We start from the raw sequence: 23,278 nt of genomic DNA, 5'->3' as shown, positions 1-23,278 counted from the left end.
TTATATTTTATGACTCGTGTATACTCACTTGGTTCATCAAAGATAAACACTCTGTCTGATGATTGATCATACTTCATTTGAACTTTCTCTCTCTGTTTCTGTATTTGACACGGAGTCCTAAGCCTGTAAATGTCAGTAGGCTTCAGCAGCACAGTGTGTGTGTGTGTGTTTGTATTTGTGGACGTGCCAGCGAGTATGTGCATGTGTGTGCGTGTGTTGCCTAGAGTGAGGTGATGACCTTATAGACAGAGGTAAAATGATCCTATCAGTCCGATTAGATTTGTAACAATGTCATGTGAAGTTGCCCACTCATCCCTAGATAGTACTCTATCCACTTTCCATTCACCATGTAGATATCTAAGACCTGAGGGAGAGATAGAGATCGAGAGAGAGATAGAGAGGGAGGGAGAGCGAGAGAGAGAGAGAGAGGGGGAGAGAGAGTGAGAGAGGGTGAGGGAGAGAGAGAGAAATAGAGACAGAAAGATGGATGGACAGACAGACAGAGACAGAGAGATTAAGGGAGGTAGGAAAAGACAAAGAGAGATGGGAGAATAGGAGAGGGATAGACAGATAAAAAGAGAGGGATGAGGCAACGAGAGGGAGAAGAATGCAGAGCAAGAGAGAGACAGATGGGGAGGGAGGGAGAGAGGGAGGGTGAGATAAGAGGATGATATAGAGAAGTGTTAAATAGCATGTGCAGAAGAAAGAGGAAGAAAAAGGAGTAGAACATTAAAGTATGTCTTAGACAAGACTGTTACCAATCGATTGGAGGGAAAGGCAGAGCGTGACAGAGAGAGAGTGTGTGTGTGTGTGTGTGTGTGTGTGTGTGTGTGTGTGTGTGTGTGTGTGTGTGTGTGTGTGTGTGTGTGTGTGTGTGTGTGTGTGTGTGTGTGTGTGTGTGTGTGTGTGTGTGTGACAAAGGACATTTTAGCAGACAACGGAGAAACAATCACCAACAAACACACTTATTTTTCCAAAACACTGAGACACATCAATATAGACACCTCTGACTCAAATGGTGTGTGTAAAATAGAGGGAGAGAAAGAGAAATAGGGTGTGTGTGTGTGTGTGTGTGTGTGAGGGAGAGAAAGAGAAATAGGGTGTGTGTGTGTGTGTGTGTGTGTGTGTGTGTGTGTGTGTGTGTGTGTGTGTGTGTGTGTGTGTGTGTGTGTGTGTGTGTGTGTGTGTGTGTGTGTGTGTGTGTGTGCATGCTGTATTTCTCAGAAGACAGCTGCTTTGTTACAGATAGAGTGAGTTCAACTGTGGGATGCTTTAACTGTTTTTGCTGTTGGACAGAGAGTTAGATTGATCTGTAAGACAACCCTTTGTTATCAAGGTACAACTCCCTGTCATAATAGTGACATAACAGACATCATGAACAGTTATAACCTCTCATATCAGAAGAAGAGAGAAGATAAGAAGGCAAAGAGAGCCAAACAGAGGAACAGTAGAGAGGAGAGGATGAAAGTAGAAAAGGGGAGAGAGAAGGAAAGCAGAGGAGACAAAGAGGGGGTGGAGAGGAACAGAGAGGAGGATGAGAGAGAATGAGAAAAGGAGGAAGGAAGAGGGGATATAGTTACCTTTAGCTGTTCTGGCAGATACGCTGCAATTACCAGCTTAGTCATACATCACAGTTTCAAATCGAATCATCACATTTTATTCATCACATGCTTTGTAAACAACAGGTGTAGACTAACAGTGAAATGCTTACTTACGGGCCCTTCCCAACAATGCAGAGAGAAAGAAAGTAGAGAAATAATAGAAAAGTAATAACACGTAATAAGAAATACACAATGAGCAATGATACCTTGGCTATACCTTTGTGCACAGGGTCATTGTCATGCTGAACCAGGAAAGGGCCTAGAAAGTAAAGAATAGTCTAGAAAGTCATTGTATGCTGTAGCGTTAAGATTTCCCTTCACTGGAACTAAGGGGCCTAGCTTGAACCATGAAAAACAGTCCCAGACCATTATTCCTCCTCCACCAAACTTTACAGTTGGCACTATGCATTGGGGCAGGTAGCGCTGTACTGGCATCCACCAAACCCAGATTCATCCTTCGGACTGCCAGATAGTGAAGCGTGATTCATCACTCCAGAGAATGCGTTTCCACGGTTGCAAGCTATACACCACTTCAGCCGACGCTATGCATTGAGCATGGTGATCTTAGGCTTGTGTGTGGCTGCTCGGCCATAGAAACCCATTTCATGAAGCTCCCGGCGAACAGTTATTGTGTTATGTTACTTCCAGAGGCAGTTTGGAACTCGGTCGTGAGTGTCTGTGAGCTTGTGTGTCCTACCACTTTGCGGCTTTGTTGCTCCTAGACATTTCCACATCATAATAACAGCACTTACAGTTGACCGGAGAAGCTCTAGTGGACCAGAAATGTCACAAAATGACTTGTTGGAAAAGTAGCATCCCAGTATGGTGCCAGGTTGAAAGTCATTGAGCTCTTCAGGAAGGCCATTCTACTGCCAATGTTTGTCTATTGAGATTGCATGTCTGTGTGCTCAATTTGATATACCTTTCAGCAACGGGTGTGGCTGAAATAGCCGAATCCACTCATTTGAATGGGTGTCCACATACTTTTATATATACAGTATATATAGTGTATGTACTGTACCTATAACTAGGAATAAAGTGAATAGGCAACAGGATAAGTAATAAACTGTAGCAGCAGCATGTGTGATGAGTAGGGCTGTTGTGGTGACTGTATTACCGCAGCACAGGTCACGAGTCATGACGGCAGTCAAATTCCACATGACTGTTTAGTCACGGTAATGCTGCTTATGGTCATTAGTAGCCTACCAAACTTGCTAACTGCCTGGTACTCAGCACTCTATTGTCCCTTTAATCACTCTGACATCAATGCAAATGTACTTGTAAATCCAATCAAACACTTCATGAGAGCCCATCAGCTCATGTTGCGCAACATTTCAATAGGATATGCAATTGCGCAAGAAAACAGAATGATGGCCTCTACTAAAAAGAGGAGGATCCGCTTTCTACTGGTTTATATTTATTTTTCAACTTTCCTAATATTAAGCACATTGATTATATTTAAAACAGGAGTATAGCCTACCTGGCTGGCATGAAAATAAACCATGGAGAAAAGTGTCCACCATTTAAGGGCATAGATTTTTTCCCGCTGCCCCAATTTTGATACATGTGCATGATAATTGTCTATTCTAAATAAAAACTAATTTCACACATATATTATTTAGTATATGTAAAGACAAGATTAAATCAAGAACCGTCTGATGGGTGACAATATTAGCCTATCACTTGTGAATTATATATTATCACGTATGAATGATGCCCAGCATAAGAAACAATGCCTTTTTTTGCGACTTTTTCTAATCATAGTCGCACATCTCATGTAGCTTAGCCCTTAGGCCTATATGTTTTAATAAGGTTTGTATCGCAAACTAAAGTGGCCAAATAACTTCTTAGAATTAAGCACATTAATCCACTTTACAAGGGGTGTAGAGTCTAACTGGAATACATAAGCAGCGGGTGAGTTTCAAGTTTGGGGATGGTAATTTGCACCACAAAAATACACCTTGATAATAAAATCATAATTGCATTTGCGGTCACTTTTGATAATGGTGTTTTCAGCTAATGGAACATTCTCGCTTATAGCCTACTAGCATGTGCGCATTGCAACGCTTATAATGTGAAGAAATAGCCTAATCAACATTTTAAGCTAAACATTCTGATCTGTTGCATCAGCCACATTGCGTTAAAAAAAAGAAGTATGCTAATGGTTGTATTAATTTAGGATCTATCACATTCCAAAACTGTCCCAGACTATGTTTGGAACATTTATTTCTCACATAGAGTAGAATAGGTCAACCTTCTATGGGGGATAGTAGATTGACAAAGGCTAGTGCTTTTGCTGTTTGTTAGGCCTACTCATCTTGTTGGCTGACGAAAAGTAAATGTGGACAGTTCTTCCAATATCTTCAACATGCACGGATGACTTAGGTGACTTAGGTGGCTGGAGACTTTGACAATTGTTAGGGGCTTCCTCTGACACCGCCTGGTATAGATGTCCTAGATGGCAGGGAGGTCGGCCCTAGTGATGTACTGGGCTGTATGCTACCCTCTGTAGCGCCTTGCGGTCGCATGCCAAGCAGTTGCCATACAAAGCGGTGATGCAGCCAGTCAAGAGGCCTTCAGTGGTGCCGCTGTAGAACTTTTTGAGGATCTGATGCCCATGCCAAATCTTTTCAGCCTCCTGAGAGGGAAGAGAGACTGAAGTGCCCTTTTTACAACTGTTGGTATGTGTGGACCATGATAGATCCTTAGTGATGTGGACACAGAGGAACCTGAAGTTCTCAACCTGCTCCACTACAGCCCGGTCGATGTGATTGGGGGCTTGCTCGGCCTTCCATCTCCTGTAGTTTACCCTCCTGTATGTGCTTTTGTGTGTGTGTGTGTGTGTGTGTGTGTGTGTGTGTGTGTGTGTGTGTGTGTGTGTGTGTGTGTGTGTGTGTGTGTGTGTGTGTGTGTGTGTGTGTGCGTGTGTGCTTGCATGTGTAATTGCATGCTTGTGTGGGTTTGTGCATGCCTGTTGTGCTACGTGCGCATTGTACCTTCTGAGTACAAGGGACTCTATACATCGATCATTATTATCTAATATCTGATGGGGTTTGAATACATTCCATGTTCAGCTGTGTTTTATCAGTCTGGTTCTAACAAGGTTCTTCTTTCATCTGACACATCATAGGTCTGTCTGTACAGTATACTGTAGGTCTGTCTGTACCATTACAAGAATTGGTTTTCCCATCGGACGTTAGCATGTTAGCACGTTTGGCACACTGATTGGTGTCACCTCGTTAGTCAGTATGCGTTACAACTGTGCTGGTTTGTCATCTCGTTAGTCGGAAGGTGTTTCACCAGGTGATATTTAAGAGCAGCTGGCCCAGTGCTCCAGTTGTCTGGATTGTTAACACCTTTAGTTGGCTCTCCCTATTTGATTTCTAAAAAACAAACCTTTCTGATCTTCCGTGTTTTCGTTTTGCTCCACTTTCTGGTTTGCTTCCTGTCTTAAAGTTTGTTGTGGGTTTTTATTTTGTTTGCCTCTTCTTGGGCAAATTTAGTGGGTCTCATGGTGGGTGTCTTTTTGGTACTAGTTGTTGTTGCTAGTCAACTTTCAGTGGACAACCCCATGAGTGTCTTTCAGAACCCCTCCTAGAATCCCAGCTGTTTTGTTTTGGTTGTTGTCAGTGACTATTTGTTGGTTCCAAAGAAACCAATTGTTTCTTGGTTTCTTGATGGGGAACTTAAAAGTACAGTATACTGTAGGTCTGTCTGTATAGTATGTCTCTGCTCTGTTCTGTCCAGCTTCATCTATACATCTGTAATTCTCCATATCGTTCTCTTTCATATTCTGTCCATTTCTCTAACTCTATGGATGCGTGTGTGTGTATGTGGCTGTGGTCAGGCTAGCCAGCTGTGTCTACCCTGCTTTCAGGCAACTCTATTGATCTCTCTTCTTTTCCCCCTCCTTGTCAAATCCCTTCTCCTCTCTTTTTCCTCTCCTCACTTCTCTAGTTCCCCCCCTCTCCCCGTCTCCTCTTCCCTCACTCCCCCCCCTCTCTCTAACCTTGTTAGATCATGCCTCGATACGATGTGTGTGTGTGTGTGTGTGTGTGTGTGTGTGTGTGTGTGTGTGTGTGTGTGTGGGAGGGGGTAAGTTGAGAGGATGCCTGACTACAGCACTTAAATAAAACATATGTGTAAGAAACCGTCTATGTGTGTAAGTGTGTATATACGGATAGTGTATGAGTGCATACGTGTTTGTGTGAGTGTGTATGTGTACGTGTGTATGTGTGTATGCGCCTGGTGCACGTGTGTGTGTGTGTGTGTGTGAGTGTTGGTGCATTTGTGTGTATGCATCTAAGTTCATGTGTGTGTATATGTGTGTTTGTGTCTGTGTGTGCCTGGGGGCAAGGCTTTGTGTGTAGATGCTGTAAAGGCTGTGTGAGAGAGAGATAACAGCCGACCTAGGGCAACACTCTAATTGGCCCATGCACTCACTCCAGATACCTCCCTCCCTCCCTCCCTCCCTCCCTCCCTCCCTCTCTCTTTCTCTCTCTCTTCCTCTCTTGGGATCCCTCACTTAGTTTATTACAGGAAAGAGAGGAGAGGGGAGGGAGGTGCGGAGATCATAGGAGAGGAGAGGATAGGGATGGAGAGGAGAGGAGAGTAGAGGAGAGAGGAGGGGAGGAGCAGCCAGGTTGCTCAAGATCCACTTGTAAATCCAACATCCGTCCAGGTACCCAAAACCGGCCACTATGGGCGACGATGAGAGCTATTACAATTAAGTAGGCTGGGGTTTTGCTAGGACGTTGTGGATGGGGGTGGTGGATGGACGTAAGCCACGAGCTCCACTTCTGGGGTTTGCACGTTGAATCCCAGTGATAGGCACCCATTTTTTTCTTCTAACCTTATTCCAAACCTTAACCCTTAACTTAACTATTCGAAATGAATGCCTAAACTTAACTGTGGAGTTGTTTGTGTTTTAACCCTTTCCCAAAGGCACAGTGCAGTCAAAAACTAGATTTCCTGTGTTTTATATATACTCACTGGCCAATTTATTAGGTTCACCACCCCATTCACAAAAATGGATCCTACAGAAAGTGAGTCAAGTGTCTGTGGCTTGCTATATAAAGCAGGCAGACAGGCATCAAGGCATTCAGTTACTGTTCGATTGAACGTTAGAAGGGGCAAAACTACTGACCTAAGTGACTCTGAGTGTAGTATGATCGTTGATGCCAGGCACGCTTTTGCTCCACTTATTGGTTACAGTATCTCAGAAACGGTCACCCTCATGGGCTTTTCATGCACGACGGTGTCTAGGTTTTACCGAGAATGGTGTGACAAACAAAACAATATCCTGTGGGCGAAAACAGCTCGTTGATGAAAGAGGTCGAAGGAGAATGGCAAGAATCGTGCAAGCCAAAATATTAGCCACAAACAAATAATGGCGCAGTACAACAGTGGTGTGTAGAACAGCATCTTGGAAAGCACAACTTGTAGATCCTTGTCATGGATGAGCTATTGCAGCAGACAACCACACCAGATTCCACTCCTATCAGCTAAAAAGAAGAAGAAGCGACTCCAGTGGGCACACGATCACCAAAATTGCCTGGAACATGACAGCGAGTACAGTTTACTTAAGTGGCCTGCCAGTCCCCAGACCTCATCCCAATAGAGCATCTGATGCCCTTTTAGTGTGAGAGCTGTGCCAGCCTGTTTTGGCGGAATGGAGTTTACGTCTGCCTAGTTAATATACCAATAAGAAACAGTGCTCCAAACCTCTCTGCCAATAACAGCTAGTTTTCAGTTTCCCCCTCCCCACTCAGACTACTCCGAGACCGTCCTTTTGCTTGAGAAATTGCTATTTTCTAAAAAGCTATTTTTGTTTCTTTTTGACCATTTGAAATGAAAACCATCACAGTTTAGGTACTTAATTCTTAACCATAAATGATTTGATATTGAGATAAAAACAGCTACATTGGGCCTTTGACTCTAAACTTAAACATTCTGAATTAATGCATAAACGTAACCAGCTGCGTGCGAGGCATCGACAACAACAGCGGTACAACCCAGGGTGCAGCTGCAGCAAGAGTGTCACGACTTCCTTCTCCTTGTTCGGGAGGAGTTTGGTGGTCGACGTCACCGGCTTTCTAGCCATCGCCGATCCACTTTTCACTTTGTTTTCTACACACCTGGTTTCTATTCCCCAATTACATGTTCATTATTTAACCCTCTGTTTCCCACATGTTGGTGTGCGTGTTTGTTTATTATGTTCAGGTTGTATCTTGATGGCAGGTATTGTTTCCCGGGTTCGTTATTACGCCCGTTATTTACGAGTGACCGGTATTTTCACGCACCTTTAGTATTTGTTTTATACTGGTGCAGTTTGTGGAATAAACTACCTTGTACACTCATCTCTGCTCTCCTGCCCCTGGTTCCATGCACCAGTTACCCACAGCCTGACAAGGAGGAGCACTTAGAATTTAGACTTTTGGAAAAATGCGAAACAAACATCAGAATCTGATGTCAAATTGGTCAAACCGTGATATTTTATTGAGAGGCGAGGAGAGGAGGAGGATTGAGATGAGATTAAACAGGGCCTTTTAACAAGAAGACACAGGTTAGATTACAATCAACAGGGTTGGGTAGGTTGCTTTCTAAATGTATTCCTTTACAGTTACTAGTTACCTGTTCAAACTCACTAATGTAATCTGATTACTTTCAGGTACTTTTGTATTACTTTCCCCTTAAGAGACGTTAGAAGAAGACAAAGATGAATATTACCAATTGCAGGATAAATCAATGTTAGAGTTTACATAGCTGGCCATAAATGGATGTTATATTTTACAATATGGGTTATGTAGTCATCTTCTAACCCATTGCTTTCTAGTTCAATACATTAAAAAACCAAAGTGTGTCAGATTTCCAGTCATTACAATTATTTTATACCCCTTGATCTTCAAGAATAGGACTTAAAATATAGATTTGTCAAATTATTTTACCTGAAAGTAACCCAAAAATGAAGGATTTATTAACCTACTCTGTTATGTATGACTTTGTTGTCATGGAGGACTGATTGGGTTCATTGCTTCGAGATTACAAATAAATGCTGCCCTCATTGAGTGGCATTTCTTTTAGTACCAATGAAAAGTGCTATTTGTGTGTGGAAAATGAATGCAAGAGGTCTATTGTTTACGTGTTTTGTTGGTGACACTTTAATATCTCGATAATTGCTTTATTCAGCACAAATTAGATTGAGCAATAAAAACCTCACTTGTGGTCTTAACCTTTTTTTGCTAAATCAAATCAAATCAAATCAAATGTTATTTGTCACATACACATGGTTAGCAGATGTTAATGCGAGTGTAGCGAAATGCTTGTGCTTCTTGTTCCGACAATACAGTAATAACCAACGAGTAATCTAACCTAACAATTCCACAATTACCACAATTTGCAGTTGCAAATGAGAACTTGTTCTCAACTAGCCTACCTGGTTAAATAAAGGTGAAATAAATAAATAATAAATAAAAATACACACAAGTGTAAGGGGATAAAGAATATGTACATAAAGATATATGAATGAGTGATGGTACAGAACGGCATAGGCAAGATGCAGTAGATGGTATTGAGTACAGTATATACATATGAGATGAGTAATGTAGGGTATGTAAACAATGTGGCATAGTTTAAAGTGGCTAGTGATACATGTATTACATAAAGATGCAGTAGATGATATAGAGTACAGTATATACATATACATACGAGATGAGTAATGTAGGGTATGTAAACATTATATTAAGTAGCATTGTTTAATGTGGCTAGTGATACATTTTTACACCAATTTCCATCAATTTCCATTATTAAAGTGGCTGGAGTTGAGTCAGTGTGTTGGCAGCAGCCACTCAATGTTAGTGGTGGCTGTTTAACAGTCTGATGGCCTTGAGATAGAGCTGCTTTTCAGTCTCTCGGTTCCTGCTTTGACGCACCTGTACTGACCTCGCCTTCTGGATGATAGCGAGGTGAACAGGCAGTGGCTCGGGTGGTTGTTGTCCTTGATGATCTTTATGGCCTTCCTGTGACATCGGGTGGTGTAGGTGTCCTGGAGGGCAGGTAGTTTGCCCCCGGTGATGCGTTGTGCAGACCTCACTACCCTCTGGAGAGCCTTACAGTTGTGGGCGGAGCAGTTGCCGTACCAGGCGGTGATACAGCCCGACAGGATGCTCTTGATTGTTCATCTGTAGAAGTTTGTGAGTGCTTTTGGTGTCAAGCCGAATTTCTTCAGCCTCCTGAGGTTGAAGAGGCGCTGCTGCTCCTTCTTCACGACGCTGTCTGTGTGGGTGGACCAATTCAGTTTGTCCGTGATGTGTACGCCGAGGAAGACTTACTCCCCTCTCCACTGCTGTCCCGTCGATGTGGATAGGGGGGGTGCCCTCCTCTGCTGTTTCCTGAAGTCCACAATCATCTCCTTTGTTTTGTTGACGTTGAGTGTGAGGTTATTTTCCTGACACCACGCTCCAAGGGCCCTCACCTCCTCCCTGTAGGCCGTCTCGTCGTTGTTGGTAATCAAGCCTACCACTGTAGTGTCGTCCGCAAACTTGATGATTGAGTTGGAGGTGTGCATGGCCACGCAGTCGTGGGTGAACAGAGAGTACAGGAGAGGGCTCAGAACGCACCCTTGTGGGGCCCCAGTGTTGAGGATAAGCGGGGTGGAGATGTTGTTACCTACCCTCACCACCTGGGGGCAGCCCGTGAGGAAGTCCAGTACCCAGTTGCACAGGGCGGGGTTGAGACCCAGGGTCTCGAGCTTGATGACGAGTTTGGAGGGTACTATGGTGTTAAATGCTGATCTGTAGTCGAAGAACCGCATTCTCACATAGCTATTCCTCTTGTCCAGATGGGTTAGGGCAGTGTGTAGTGTGGTTGCGATTGCGTCGTCTGTGGACCTATTTGGGCGGTAAGCAAATTGGAGTGGGTCTAGGGTGTCAGGTAGGGTGGAGGTGAAATGGTCCTTGACTAGTCTCTCAAAGCACTTCATGATGACTAAAATGAGTGCTACGGGGCGGTAGTCGTTTTGCTAATTTACCTTAGCTTTCTTATGGTCATACAGAGTCTTTCTTGGTAGTCTTAAACAAATCTACAATGAAACAAAGGACACACCTCACATACATGGTTATGGGCTTAAAAAAGACAACAGTACCATGTCAGATGTACTGTAGAGTTGAAATGGAATGCAAACTCGTTTTTTGTTTGCATTCCAATATTACACTTTATATGCATCACAGACTGAAATATAGCCAAACTGTTTGACATAGAAACACCGGATTTTCGGCAGGTTTTCTTAATTAACATTTATTAATTATGAAATTATGAAAAATCCACCCATGATGCCACTAGATCATTTGGCTGCAGGAAAGGGATACATTAAACTTGTTTTTGACCGTATGTGGAGAACAATACCACGGAGGAGTTTGAAAGGGAGGAACTCCCTCAAATTTTAATTCCGTAGGCTGGGATCCCCACTACGCTGTTGGAAGAGTGCATTTCTTTACTGGTCGCAAAAACAATAATTGATAGGCAGCTTAAACTTCTTCAATTGAACGTTATTGTGTTAAAATACACATATATTGTATATACATTTGTGAAAAGCCATCCACAGCAATCACCATCCATAAGGTTCAAATAGCTAAATGAGAGAGCAGCAGTGTGATTCACATAATTGCGCTATGTATCACCAGTAGGCTACATCGCTGCTGTCTTCCTCACCTTCAAGCATTAATTCAAGATGGATGTGTAATCTTTGAATGCGGACAGCCGTCGCACCATTTGGAAGACAACATAGCCTACAAAAGGCCTATTCCTGCTCTTTTCACACGATCCATCAAAATGCATTTGTTTGTGTCGTTATAGTGGTCTCTGACTTGTAGTCAGATTCGTTCAGCCGGAACAAACTTGAGCCTTTTTCCAATGCTGATTTGAATGTCATTGATAAAGCATAAAAGTGTCAAAGAATTGTTTCGCGAACATTCTTTCTGAATTTAAAAGTAATCCGAGAAGGAATCATCTAGTTTTTCAAAAGTATCAGTAATTTCATTCCAATATTCTTGCTGGTAACGTAACGGATTATTGTTACAGTTTTTTGTAATCAATTACATGTAAATGATTACGCACACACACACACACACACACACACACACACACACACACACACATACACATACACATACACACACACACACACACACACACACACACACACACACACACACACACACACACACACACACACACACACACACACACACACATCTGCAATGAATATGTGCACACATCAGTAGTGCTGTGCAGCTGGAAGGTGAAGCTGTAATGAAGTCTTTATTCTCCAGTCATTAAGGCTTGTCTACTACAATCACCCTGAGCTCAGCTCATTTCACACAATCAATACACTACGAGGAGGAGGAGGGGTGTGTGTGTGTGTGTGTCAGAATTGCCCTAGGGGAACAATCATGCTCTATAAGGCTTGAAGGACAGAACACATGTGTTAGTTGTACTTAGTCTACTATGGAAGCTAATATGTCATGTGCATTCACATTACTATTGGAGACACATATCCAATGCCATTCCTGAGGTGAGTTCAACAAGGCTACATGTTGCCAATGTAACAATTTTAGTTGAACGATTTGAATGAACATTCCAAAATGTTACGGTGAAACATCAAACAGCTACTTTTTGTAAGGATTACTGTTAGTTTTTTAGCGATAATATTCAAACTGAAAATGACTTAACTATTCCTACGTTTAGAGGCAGTTTAGACCCGATCGCTGCACACGGCCTTCTAACATTAGCAAACGGACGCGGTAACACAAAACAAATGGAATATGTTAGCTAACGTCAGCCAACTATTTCCGATGTTTGAACGCCCCTCTGCTCTGCTTAACAGCCTGATCACTAGAAATAGACTTTGATTTTGGACATTTGAAAAGTTTCTGAGAACGTCAACATATATGACTTCTTCGGCGCTCACAAAAAAAAGATAAATGATTGCCCAGCACTGAGCACAAATTTGTGATGCTCAGAGCTTGCGCATGCTGCTTTGACTACTGAGGCCCCTCAGTTCACAATGCAAGCCGTGAGAATACTTGGTGATACTTGATGGTAATAGCGCGTCATTTTTTATTATTTTGTTTTTAGCCTTCTCAAACCATAGACTTAATCTTAACCACTCAGAATTAATTCCTTCTGTTTTAACCCTGTAACCAAGTGGGATTAAAAGGATCCTCCCCTTTTTTAAATTTTTGCCTAAAATGACATACCCAAATCTAACTGCCTGTAGCTCAGGTCCTGAAGCAAGAACATGCATATTCTTGGTACCTTTTGAAAGGAAACACTTTGAAGTTTTTAGAAATGTGAAAGGGAAGTTGGAGAATAACACAATAGATCTGGTAAAAGATCATACAAAAACAACAGTTATTTTTTTTTTTGTACCATCATCTTTGAAATGCAAGACAAAGTCCATGATGTATTATTCCAGCCACAATTGAGATTTTGGCCACTAGATGGCAGAGGTGTATGTACAACGTTTAAAACTGATCCAATGAACCATTGTATCAAACACGGCCCAAATGTGCCTAATTTGTTTATTAAAAACTTTTATGTTCAAAATTGTGCACGCTCCTCAAACAATAGCATGGTATTCTCTCACTGTAATAGCTACTGTAAATTGGACAGTGCAGTTAGATTAATAAGAATTTAAGCTTTCTGCCAATATCAGATATGTCCCGGGAAATGTTCTTGTTACTTACAACCTCTTGCTAATCGCATTAGCTTATGTTAGCTCAACTGTCCTGTGGACGGGACACCGATCCCGAAGTATTAACCCTGTAACCACAAAATTCGGTCTCAATTACCAATTTCCTTGGGAAATAAATAGACATCGCAGGAGACTGTGTCCTGCACAGAGGCAACAGAGGGAGAGGGGTAAGATTGCCTTTCTCATTGTGGACAAACTTTGTATAGATGGACAGCTATTCCCGAGACAGCTCCATAACACCATGGCTATACTAAATTCTACGGGGACACCAGATTACGGAAGAAATTATGGGGACGGTAAAATATCTGAACAGTATGAAGTTGATATGCGCACACACGCACTCAATTACACGCTCACTTACACACACAGACACACACACACACTTGATCTCGCTCTCTTCTCTCCTCTCTTTCTCTCTCTTCTCTCCTTCTCTCTTTTTTATCTTCTCTCCCTCTCTCTATTGTCTAGAACTTTCTATAATTCAACATGGTTCTTGTTTGTCTGTCTACATGTCTATTTATGTTTACAACAAACAATGGGAAGATATCAGAGCAGGGACATTGGGGAATAACATCTTGTACGAGATACATTTGTACTGTAGTGAAGCCGTCTCTATAGTAATGCAAGGTCTCTTTCATAATCATGTGATACGTCAATTACTATGGAAATGCTGGGATGTGTTTTTCTATGAATATGATGTTTAATGCACCTTTGACGTTGATTCTATATGGATTACAATTATCATCTTGAATATGAAGGCTACACTCACTTCATGTTACCCACATAGACACCGAACCATGCAAATTGGCTGGGTTATTAACTATTTAGACATCACACAGTATAGAAATGTTATTCTGTCAGGTACTCAGCAGGATGATCTGATTTGATTCAAACAAGACCCAGATAGCAAATATAAAGACTCAGTCTATGTAAAAAACTGGAGGCCCCTTACACTTCAATGTTGTGATAAACAAATACTAGCAGAATGCATAGCACTCACAATTAAAAAGGTTTTATCAGGTATTGTTCATCCTGGTCAGACAGGTTTTTTACATGGACGACCAGATTTGGAAAAGGCCTTTAATAAAGTAAGATTGGATTTTACATGGTTTTCAAGAATATTAATAAGAAAAGCTCAACCTTTGTTTAAAAAATGACTTTTTGCCTTTGTGCAGAAATTAAATTTAAATTAAACCTTGTTTAAAGAATCTCTCTTTTTCAAACAAGCAGTGCAGAGCTGGTTACAATTTCATCCCACAGAAAAGACCAAATAAATATTATGGTTGAACTAATAATGTGCTGGTTGATAAAATTCCTGCATTTACGGAAAAGATGTTTGAGAAGGGTATTTTGTTTTTAAATAATATTGTAAATTGGATGAGTTACAGTGATAGAGTTACAGTATGTCTTTCATGGAGCTATCGGAAATGTATGGGAAGGTCTTCTCAATCCAAGATTACAACAAATTGATTATAGCACTACCCCAAAAATGGACGTAGGGAACTGGTCTGCCCAATATAAAGGATCAAAACTGGCAGAGGAACAAAAATAGAATAAATAGGACAATAACCCCGTTTCATTTGGGGACCAGGATGTTAACAGCTGTGCTGTACAGTTTGAAAAATAGCTATTTTTGATGTACTGATTCCATGGCACAAGGTGTTAAGAGTTCAAGATTCAAGACTTCATGCTTTTCAGCAAAAATGATGCCACCAACAAAATGTTGACTATTTGTGGCATTCATCTTCTGCAGATTTTGTTGCGATGATACAGAATCAACAAACCGTTTGTTCTGGTATTGCCGTCAGGGAGCTTGTTTCTGGTCTCAGTTTAGGAATGGCTGAAAAAGCATAGCATTCATCTGAAATTCACGCTAGAAATAGCATTATTGGGAGATTAGAAAGACCTGGTCAGTCAATTACTAATATACTAATACTCTTAGTAAAGGTATTTATCTTCAACTTGCAATCTGTGGATTAGATCAGATAGATAAAAAATTGTATGTTAAACATCAAAGCATAGTTGAAAGATATTTAAATGGCACGTAGAAATCCAAAGAGGGTGGCCAACAGAGAGAGGTGGGATGGGCTGAGGGAAACTGGGGGTTGGAATGTGGAACTGGAGACAAGTGGGAGTGAAGATTGATGGTCAAAGTAAACAAAAAATAAGTTTAACCGACACTTAAAATGAACATTGTTACATCCAATGCCTGTTTGCCTGAGGCTGGTGCCACGCAAGTGCTTGTATGCGCGTACGCATGCATACACACAGACACACACAGACATAAATACATGTAAATAGTGCCAGTTGGACCTTGCTGTTTAGATATTTGTTGTTCTTGATGTCGTTTGTTTTTGCATTGTTGTTTTCTGCTCTTGTTTTCTTTTGTTTTTTACTTCTTTCTCTTTTGTTCGTTTTGTTGGTTGTTGGCTCATTGGGTGGGTGGTGGTTTTGTGTGTAGGGGGTGGAGATGGGAGGGTTTGGGGGTGGAGGGGAGGGGAGAGTTTTTTCAGGGGGAGCTATTGGGGTGTCTTGGATGGTTGAGGGGCAGCTCTTGAGGGAAACTGTGGGGGGGATCTTGGATGGTTGGTGGCCTGGCAGTTGGGAGCTTGGGCCGGTGGTCAAGAGGTCGCCGGTTCGGGTCCCTGATTCGACTGGGTGGGGGATCTGTCCATGTGCCCTTGTGCGGGGCGCTTGACCCTGGTTACTCCTGTGGATCGATCTGGATGGGAGTGTCTGGTGGATGACTGAATGTAATGTAAATGTTGAGCGGCTTCACTACAGGTAGATAGTATGTAAAAAAAAATTAAAAACTGTACTTGACATTCATTCATAATATGTCGAATTCCAAAGGGAAGCTTTGAGATCTTGTTGCTATTAGAAGCGTAGGAGGTTGCTGAGGGTTGAACAGCTCATATTAATGTCTGAAATGGCGTGAATAGAATGGTATCACATGGATACCCATGTGTTTGATACATTTACATTTGACATTTTAGTCATTTAGCAGATGCTCTTATCTAGATCGAGTTAAAATTAGTGCATTCATCTTAAGATAGCTAGGTGGGACAACCAAATATCACAGGCTTAGTAAGTACATTTTTCCTCAGTAACATAGCTACTGTATGAGTAGAGTCAGAGTTAGAAGGAGGTGGGGGGGTCAAGTGCAAGTGCAGGTTGTGCTTATTTTTTTATTCTGTTTTTTTTTTATTCTATTCCAGCCATTACTATGAGCCCGTCCTCCCCAATTAAGGTGCCAACGGCCGCTTGTGATTAGAAGTCTAATATAGGATGTGAAGTATGAAATAAAAATGGTAATATAATATGCGTTCCCTCTACAACAAACTCTGTCACCGATGATGAGAATTAGGTCTTGATCTTTACAACATTTACATTTCTCCTCCCAATGCACTTAAACTGTGTGTGTGTGTGTGTGTGGTGTGTGTGTGTGCGTGCGTGCGTGCATGTGTGCGTGCGTGCGTGCGTGTGCGTGCGTGCGTGCGTGCGTGCGTGCGTGCGTGCGTGCGTGCATATGTGTGCGTGCGTGCGTGCGTGCGTGCGTATGTGTGCGCGTGCGTGCGTGCGTGCGTGCGCGTGTGTGTGTGTGTGTGTGTGTGTGCGTGCGTGCGTGCGTGTGTGTGTGTGTGTGTGTGCGTGCGTGTTTCTGTTGTAGCTTCATTAAACAGATAATATAGTGAGTTTATATTTAGCTACAGTCACATTAGATGCTAGTGATGTGTAACAAGACAAACACTGGGGTTACACAGTGTGTCTGTGTCTGTTAACTTTTTGTGCTCATCATTTTCTCTCTCTCTCTGCCTCTCTTTCTCTATCCAACCCATCTCCCAGACTCTTCTCTGTCCAAGGCCAACCCATGTTCGGAGCCAGGGAAACCCTGTAACCCATGTCTTGATGCAGCCAAGGCTTGCAACCTCAATGAAACCTGCAAGAGACAACGCTCCAATTACATCGCTATCTGCAACAAGCTCTCTCAGCCCTCACTGGCCAACCAGGAGCCTTGCAGCCGTAAACGATGTCACAAGGTGGTTGGACCTGCACAAATGACATCCTATTCCCTAGTAATACACTAATTCTGACCAGATCCCCATCACATGATGAATGATAATAATGATATTATTTTGTGTTCCCAGGCACTGCGTCAGTTCTTTGAGCGTGTGCAGTGGGAGCTGAGTTACCCCCTGTTGTTCTGCTCGTGTTCGGACCAGGCCTGTGCTGAGAGACGTAGACAGACCATTGTACCTGCCTGCTCCCACCAGGAGAAACACAGACCCTCCTGTCTAGAGCTACGACGCGCCTGCCGCTCCGATGCACTCTGCAGGTAAACAAACCCAGACAGACACACACAAAAACACATACACCTCGACAAAACGTACACTCAAGTGTACACATGGATTTGCACACGCATGCAAGAACATAATTCCAAACACACTCAAGTGTGCACACTCATTTATGCATGAACACACAAACAAACACATACACACCCGAGCACTGGGATCCCAATCTTTTGGCTGCCTCATGCATAATGTTGAAAAGACCCCAGTGGTGTGTGGATCTGTTTGGGTGGTTTTGTTTGGGTGGTTTTGTGTGTGTGTGTGTGTGTGTGTGTGTGTGTGTGTGTGTGTGTGTGTGTGTGTGTACTGACAGACTTTAAGGGTGATTTTTTTTTTAATGAGAGCGCGAAAGAGAGTGGCCAAAGATGGACAGAGAAAGAAAAGAGAGAGAGGTGTAAAAAAAGAGAGAGAGCAGAGAAACAGAGAGAAAGAAAGAGAGAGCGGCAGAGAGATTAAGAGGATAGTTAGATAATGGTAACGGGTGTAACTTGGGGCAACCTCTGAGTTGGATGCTAATTGCAACAGGCAGCCAGGAACTCATTAGCTATGCAAATATGGTAAATATGTAAATGAGCAGTCCCAATGAGGGACGACTAATTAAAGAGAACGTTTAGACAAAACAATCTAATTATAACCACAAACAGACACAAACATACCCACGCACAACTACACACTAGACAACAACCCACCTACACACTCCTATCTCCTCTCCCTTCCTCTCTTCTACACTCCTCTCCTCATGTAAATATAGGTACAAGTTGTTTAAATGGGAGTTTAGGCTATTTCTGACTACATTATGTTTTCAAGGTCAGCATTGTCAGTTATGTGTTTATATGTTATTATAATTACATGGTGTATTGTGTGTGTGTGTGTGTGTGTGTGTGTGTGTGTGTGTGTATGTGCATTTTTTTCTGCCTCTGCTAATGTAGATATTATAATAAGGTGTCTCCCATGGGATTACTGTGAGTCTACTTTACTGTGACTGACAAGTCAGGGTCAGAGAGAGAGAGGGGAAAAGAGCGAGAGGAACGAGAGCTTGGGAGGGTGAAAAAAAATAGGATAGAAGGAGAGTGGAGAGAGAGTGTAGAGAGAGGGGGGGAGAGAGTCCTCATTAGATATGCATGCACACCCCTTTAGCCAGCCAAGGTTATTAGCTTGGACACCAGAAAACAGCATGTAGCAGCTAACTGTCACACTGTAAGTCCAACTTGTATTTCTTTATGTGCCCAACTTTTTATTCAGTGTTACAGGTACAAAAAACAAAGCATACAACGATAATCCCAACCCATCAGCAAACATTCACTGTCTACTTGATAAGCAACTCCAGTGTAGATTTGGCCTTGTATCTGAGGTTATTGTCCCCCTGAAAGGTGAATTAATCTCCCAGTGTCTGGTGGAAAGCAGACTGAACCATGTTGTCCACTAGGATTTTGCCTGTGCTTACCTTCATTCCATTTATTTTCATCCTGAAAAACTCCTGAAAAAATACCCATAACATAATGCAGCCACCATTATGCTTGAAAATATGGAGTGGTACTCAGTAATGTGTTGTATTGGATTTGCCCCAAACAAAACACTTTGTATTCAGGACAAAAATGTAATTGCTTGCCACATTTTTGCAGTATTATTTTACTGCTGTTTTGCAAGGGAGATGTGTCAGATATTCTTTACAGGCTTCCTTCTTTTCACTCTGTCAATTAACCTACAATTGTGGAGTAATTACAATGTTGTCATCCTCAGTTGTCTCCAATCACAGCCACTTTGACATTATCTGGTATTGTGTGTTGGCCAGTGACAAAAAAAAATCTTAATTTGATCAATTTTAAATTCAGGCTGTAACACAACAAAATGTAGAACAAGTCAAGGGGTGTGAATACTTTCTGAAGGCACATAGTTTGTATTTATTATGGATCCCCATAATATCCTGCCAAGGCAGCAGCTACTTTCCATGGAGTCCAGCAAAATGAAGGCAGTTATACAATTTAAAAAAAAATAACAATACATTCATACCAGATTTGACAACACATTAAGTGTGTCCTCTCACTCTACTACTACATATCTACAACATAAAATCCATGTGTACTGTACGTGTGTGTATAGTGCATATATTATTGTGTGTTTGTATGCATGTGTCTGTGCCTATGTTTGTGTTGCTTCACAGTCCCCGCTGTTCCATATGGTTTATTTTTATCCGTTTTTTTATCAAATCTTATTGCTTGCATGCGTTACTTGATGTGGAATAGAGTTCCATATAGTCATGGCTCTATGTAGTACTGTGTGCCTCCCATGGTCTGTTCAAGACTTGTGGACTGTGAAGAAACCTCTGGTGGTATGTCTTGTGGGGTATGCATTGGTGTCCGAGCTATGTGCCAGTACTTCAAACAGACAGCTCAGTGCATTCAACATGTCAATACCTCTCACAAATACAATTAGTGATGATGAAGTGCATGTTATTAATGTTACCTCTCTGTGTGCATCTAAAGGCCAGCCATGCTGCCCTGTTCTGAGCCAATTGCAATTTTCCTAATTCCCTCTTTGTGGCACCTGACCACACGACTGAATAGTAGTCCAGGTGCTACAAAACTAGGGCCTGTAGGACCTGCCTTGTTGATAGTGCTGTTAAGAAGGTAGAGCAGTGTTTTATTATGGACATACTTCTCCCCGTCTTAGCTACTGTTGTATCAATATGTTTTGAACATGACAGTTGACCATGACAGTTGATACCATAACATCCTTGGTTAGTCCAAGCAGTTTAGTCATCTCAACTTGCTAAATTTTCACATTATTCATGACAAGATATAGTTGAGGTTTAGGGTTTAGTGAATGATTTGTCCCAAATTCAATGCTTTTAGTTGTTTTTCCTTGCTACCAATTCCGAAACTAAGTGCAGCTCTTTGTTAAGTGTTGCAGTCATTTAATTCGATGTAGTAGCTCACACATTTAATTTTACATTTTTATCATTACTTTTTATTTTAGCCTACTTGGTAAATATTTTCTTCTTCTTGAAATGCACTGTTGGTTAAGGGCTTGTAAGTAAGCATTTCACGGTAAAGTCTACACTTGGCACGTGACAATAATGTTTGATTTGATGTATAGTGTTGAGTCATCCGCATAAATAGCAACACTGGCTTTATTCAATGCATTTATGCATTATGCATTTCATTAGTAAAGATTGAAAAAGTAAGGGGCATAGACAGCTGCCCTGGGGAATTCCTGATTCTATTGTGTTGGATAGGCTTCAATTAAAGAACATCTTCTGCATTCTGTTAGACAGATAACTCTTTATCCACAATATAGCAGGGAGTGAAAGCCATAACACATACATTTTTCCAGCAGCAGACTTTGATCAATAATGTCTAAAGCCGCACTGAAGTCTAACATAACAGCCCCCACAATCTTTTATCATAATTGGTTTGTATGTGTGGGGCTTTAGCTGAGTCAAGTATATTCGTCCAGGCCTCAAATGATCCTTGATTAGCGCTTTTCATTATTGTGGTTGATAATGCTAATGTTATAACTTCTAATAGTAACTCTATCCACTAATTAAATGGGAGAGAGTGTGCAGTGCTGTCTGTGAGCAGTAATCTTATCTGATTGATTGAGAGATTCAAAGGGCTATCATTGTTAAGTAACATACTGTAATAGAAGAAAAGCATTGAATATTTAAATATTCATGCACTTCAAAATGTATTTTGTAACTTTGCCACAGAAGCATTCAATTTCAGGGCACTGCCACATCATTTACCTGATTTAGGGGACACAGTGAACAGTTGGGAGTTGGGGACAATTTCACCATAATACGTTTCCTTGGTGTTAAATACAGCCTGTGAACAAACATAAAAGGTATAAATTAATGGTTTGGATTACGGGATACCAAGGTCATATTTTTCCATATTCTATTCCAGTTAAAGGGTTGTTAAGATTCAATTAGATCTGCAGACCATACTTTTTTTAATAGCTAATTGTTCAGATTCAATTAGATCTGTGGACCATACTTTTTTAATGGCTATGAATATGAGCCTTCCCAAAGCTGTTTATATATTATAGAGATTGGGAGCACAGATCATTTATTTATAAAACCCATCATAGGATGGTTTGGTAGTTGGGTTTCCCAAGGGACTCCATAGGGAAAAAATGTGGAATGTTCTCATACCATTAGTGTCCATGATATCGGTAAGGGTATGGATTCCACATTTGGACCATTGGGGGGATGCAAAAGGCTACCCTCCGGATTACAAGGCATTATTGTAAAATATTGGGTTACGGGCATGCCATTTTGATTCCCAGTTACATTTTTTTTTTTTTATGTTGTGCAAAATGGAAATTGTGTGAGCAATAATAGGACCGAAGCATAGTTAAAACATTTTAAGAGATATATCAGTGAAGACCACCTCATCGAGGGCAAGAGGAGACACTATATTTCTCTCTATACTCAGCCAAGGGGCTCAATAATTATGTCTAAACCAATTTAGGATGGGGTGAAATGCTAGTACCTGGAAATCCTGGAAATACATTTTATCGTTTGGTACGGATAGTCCTCCTATCTCTTTCCCTCTTTGTAAATGTGTTAATATTATCCAGGATCGTTTACCTCACCACACAAATGTTGATACCACACTATGAATTGTATCCCAATTGCCAGAAGGGGGAGCCATGGGAAGCATTATACAGAAATTCATCCGTGGGAGTTTTTCATTTTGACAATAGATATTCTGCTAATTAAAGCAACTGGGATATTATTCCATCTACTGAGGTCCAATTTAATTGTTTTCAGCATTCTGTTATTAAAGTTTCTGTCAATGGTTTTATCTAAGGAAGGAAATACATCTACTCCTAAATATTTAAAATGGGAAACAGCAGGGTAGAGATGGAGTACTCCAATGGGGTCTTGAGAGGCATTGAGGCAGAAATTAAGATGAATTAATCTATGATCTTCAATGCGTTTGGGAGCGATTGAGATACATTGTCCAGATACAGTATAGTAAAATTTGGTCTGTGTTTAATGACAGGAAGTGATAAAGAAAATGTGTGTTATTTCCTTCGATTGATGAATTGCCTGGGTCAGGGGTTTCATGGATAATAAGAATAGCAAAGACGAAATTGTATTGCCTTGTCTGCTGCTTCCCTGTGATTCTGAACGGCGCAAAACATATATTGCCGGCTATAACTATGACTGAGGGATTAGAATATGGTATTTTAATCATATGAATGAAATTGGAACCAATTCCCATATTTCTTTTTATTTTACCTTGGCAAGTCAGTTAAGAACAAATTCTTATTTTCAATGACGCCCTAGTTCAGGGGAAGAACGACTGATTTTTACCTTGTCAGCTTGGGGATTCGATCTTGCAACCTTTACAATTACTAGTCCAATGTTCTAACCACTAGGCTACCCTGCCACGCCAAATATGTTCCAACACAGACCAGAGATATGACCATTCTAGTCGATCAAAAGCTTTTCCTGCATCGAGAGCTAATACAGTCCAAGGACCTGTTCTTTCTGATGAAGCATCTAAGATACCGTACACTTTGTAATAGTCGAACGAGGTTATCCGAGGATAAACACTTTTTAACAA

General features: G+C 41.5%; 1 protein-coding gene across 1 annotated transcript in view; it reads left to right on the top strand.

The window, feature by feature from the left end:
* The window catches only part of LOC115117271 (GDNF family receptor alpha-2-like), a 72,199-nt gene that overhangs the window by 17,687 nt on the left and 31,234 nt on the right, over positions 1-23,278 (top strand). The window contains exons 4-5 of the mRNA XM_065018091.1: positions 17,200-17,393; positions 17,502-17,689. Coding sequence (XP_064874163.1) covers positions 17,200-17,393; positions 17,502-17,689 — 382 coding nt within the window. The remainder of the gene's footprint in view (positions 1-17,199; positions 17,394-17,501; positions 17,690-23,278) is intronic.

Source organism: Oncorhynchus nerka, linkage group LG4 (genome assembly GCF_034236695.1).
Source record: "Oncorhynchus nerka isolate Pitt River linkage group LG4, Oner_Uvic_2.0, whole genome shotgun sequence".
NCBI lineage: Eukaryota > Metazoa > Chordata > Actinopteri > Salmoniformes > Salmonidae > Oncorhynchus > Oncorhynchus nerka.
The sequence above is the reverse complement of the archived record's forward strand: the minus strand, read 5'-3'. Positions and strand labels throughout refer to the sequence as shown.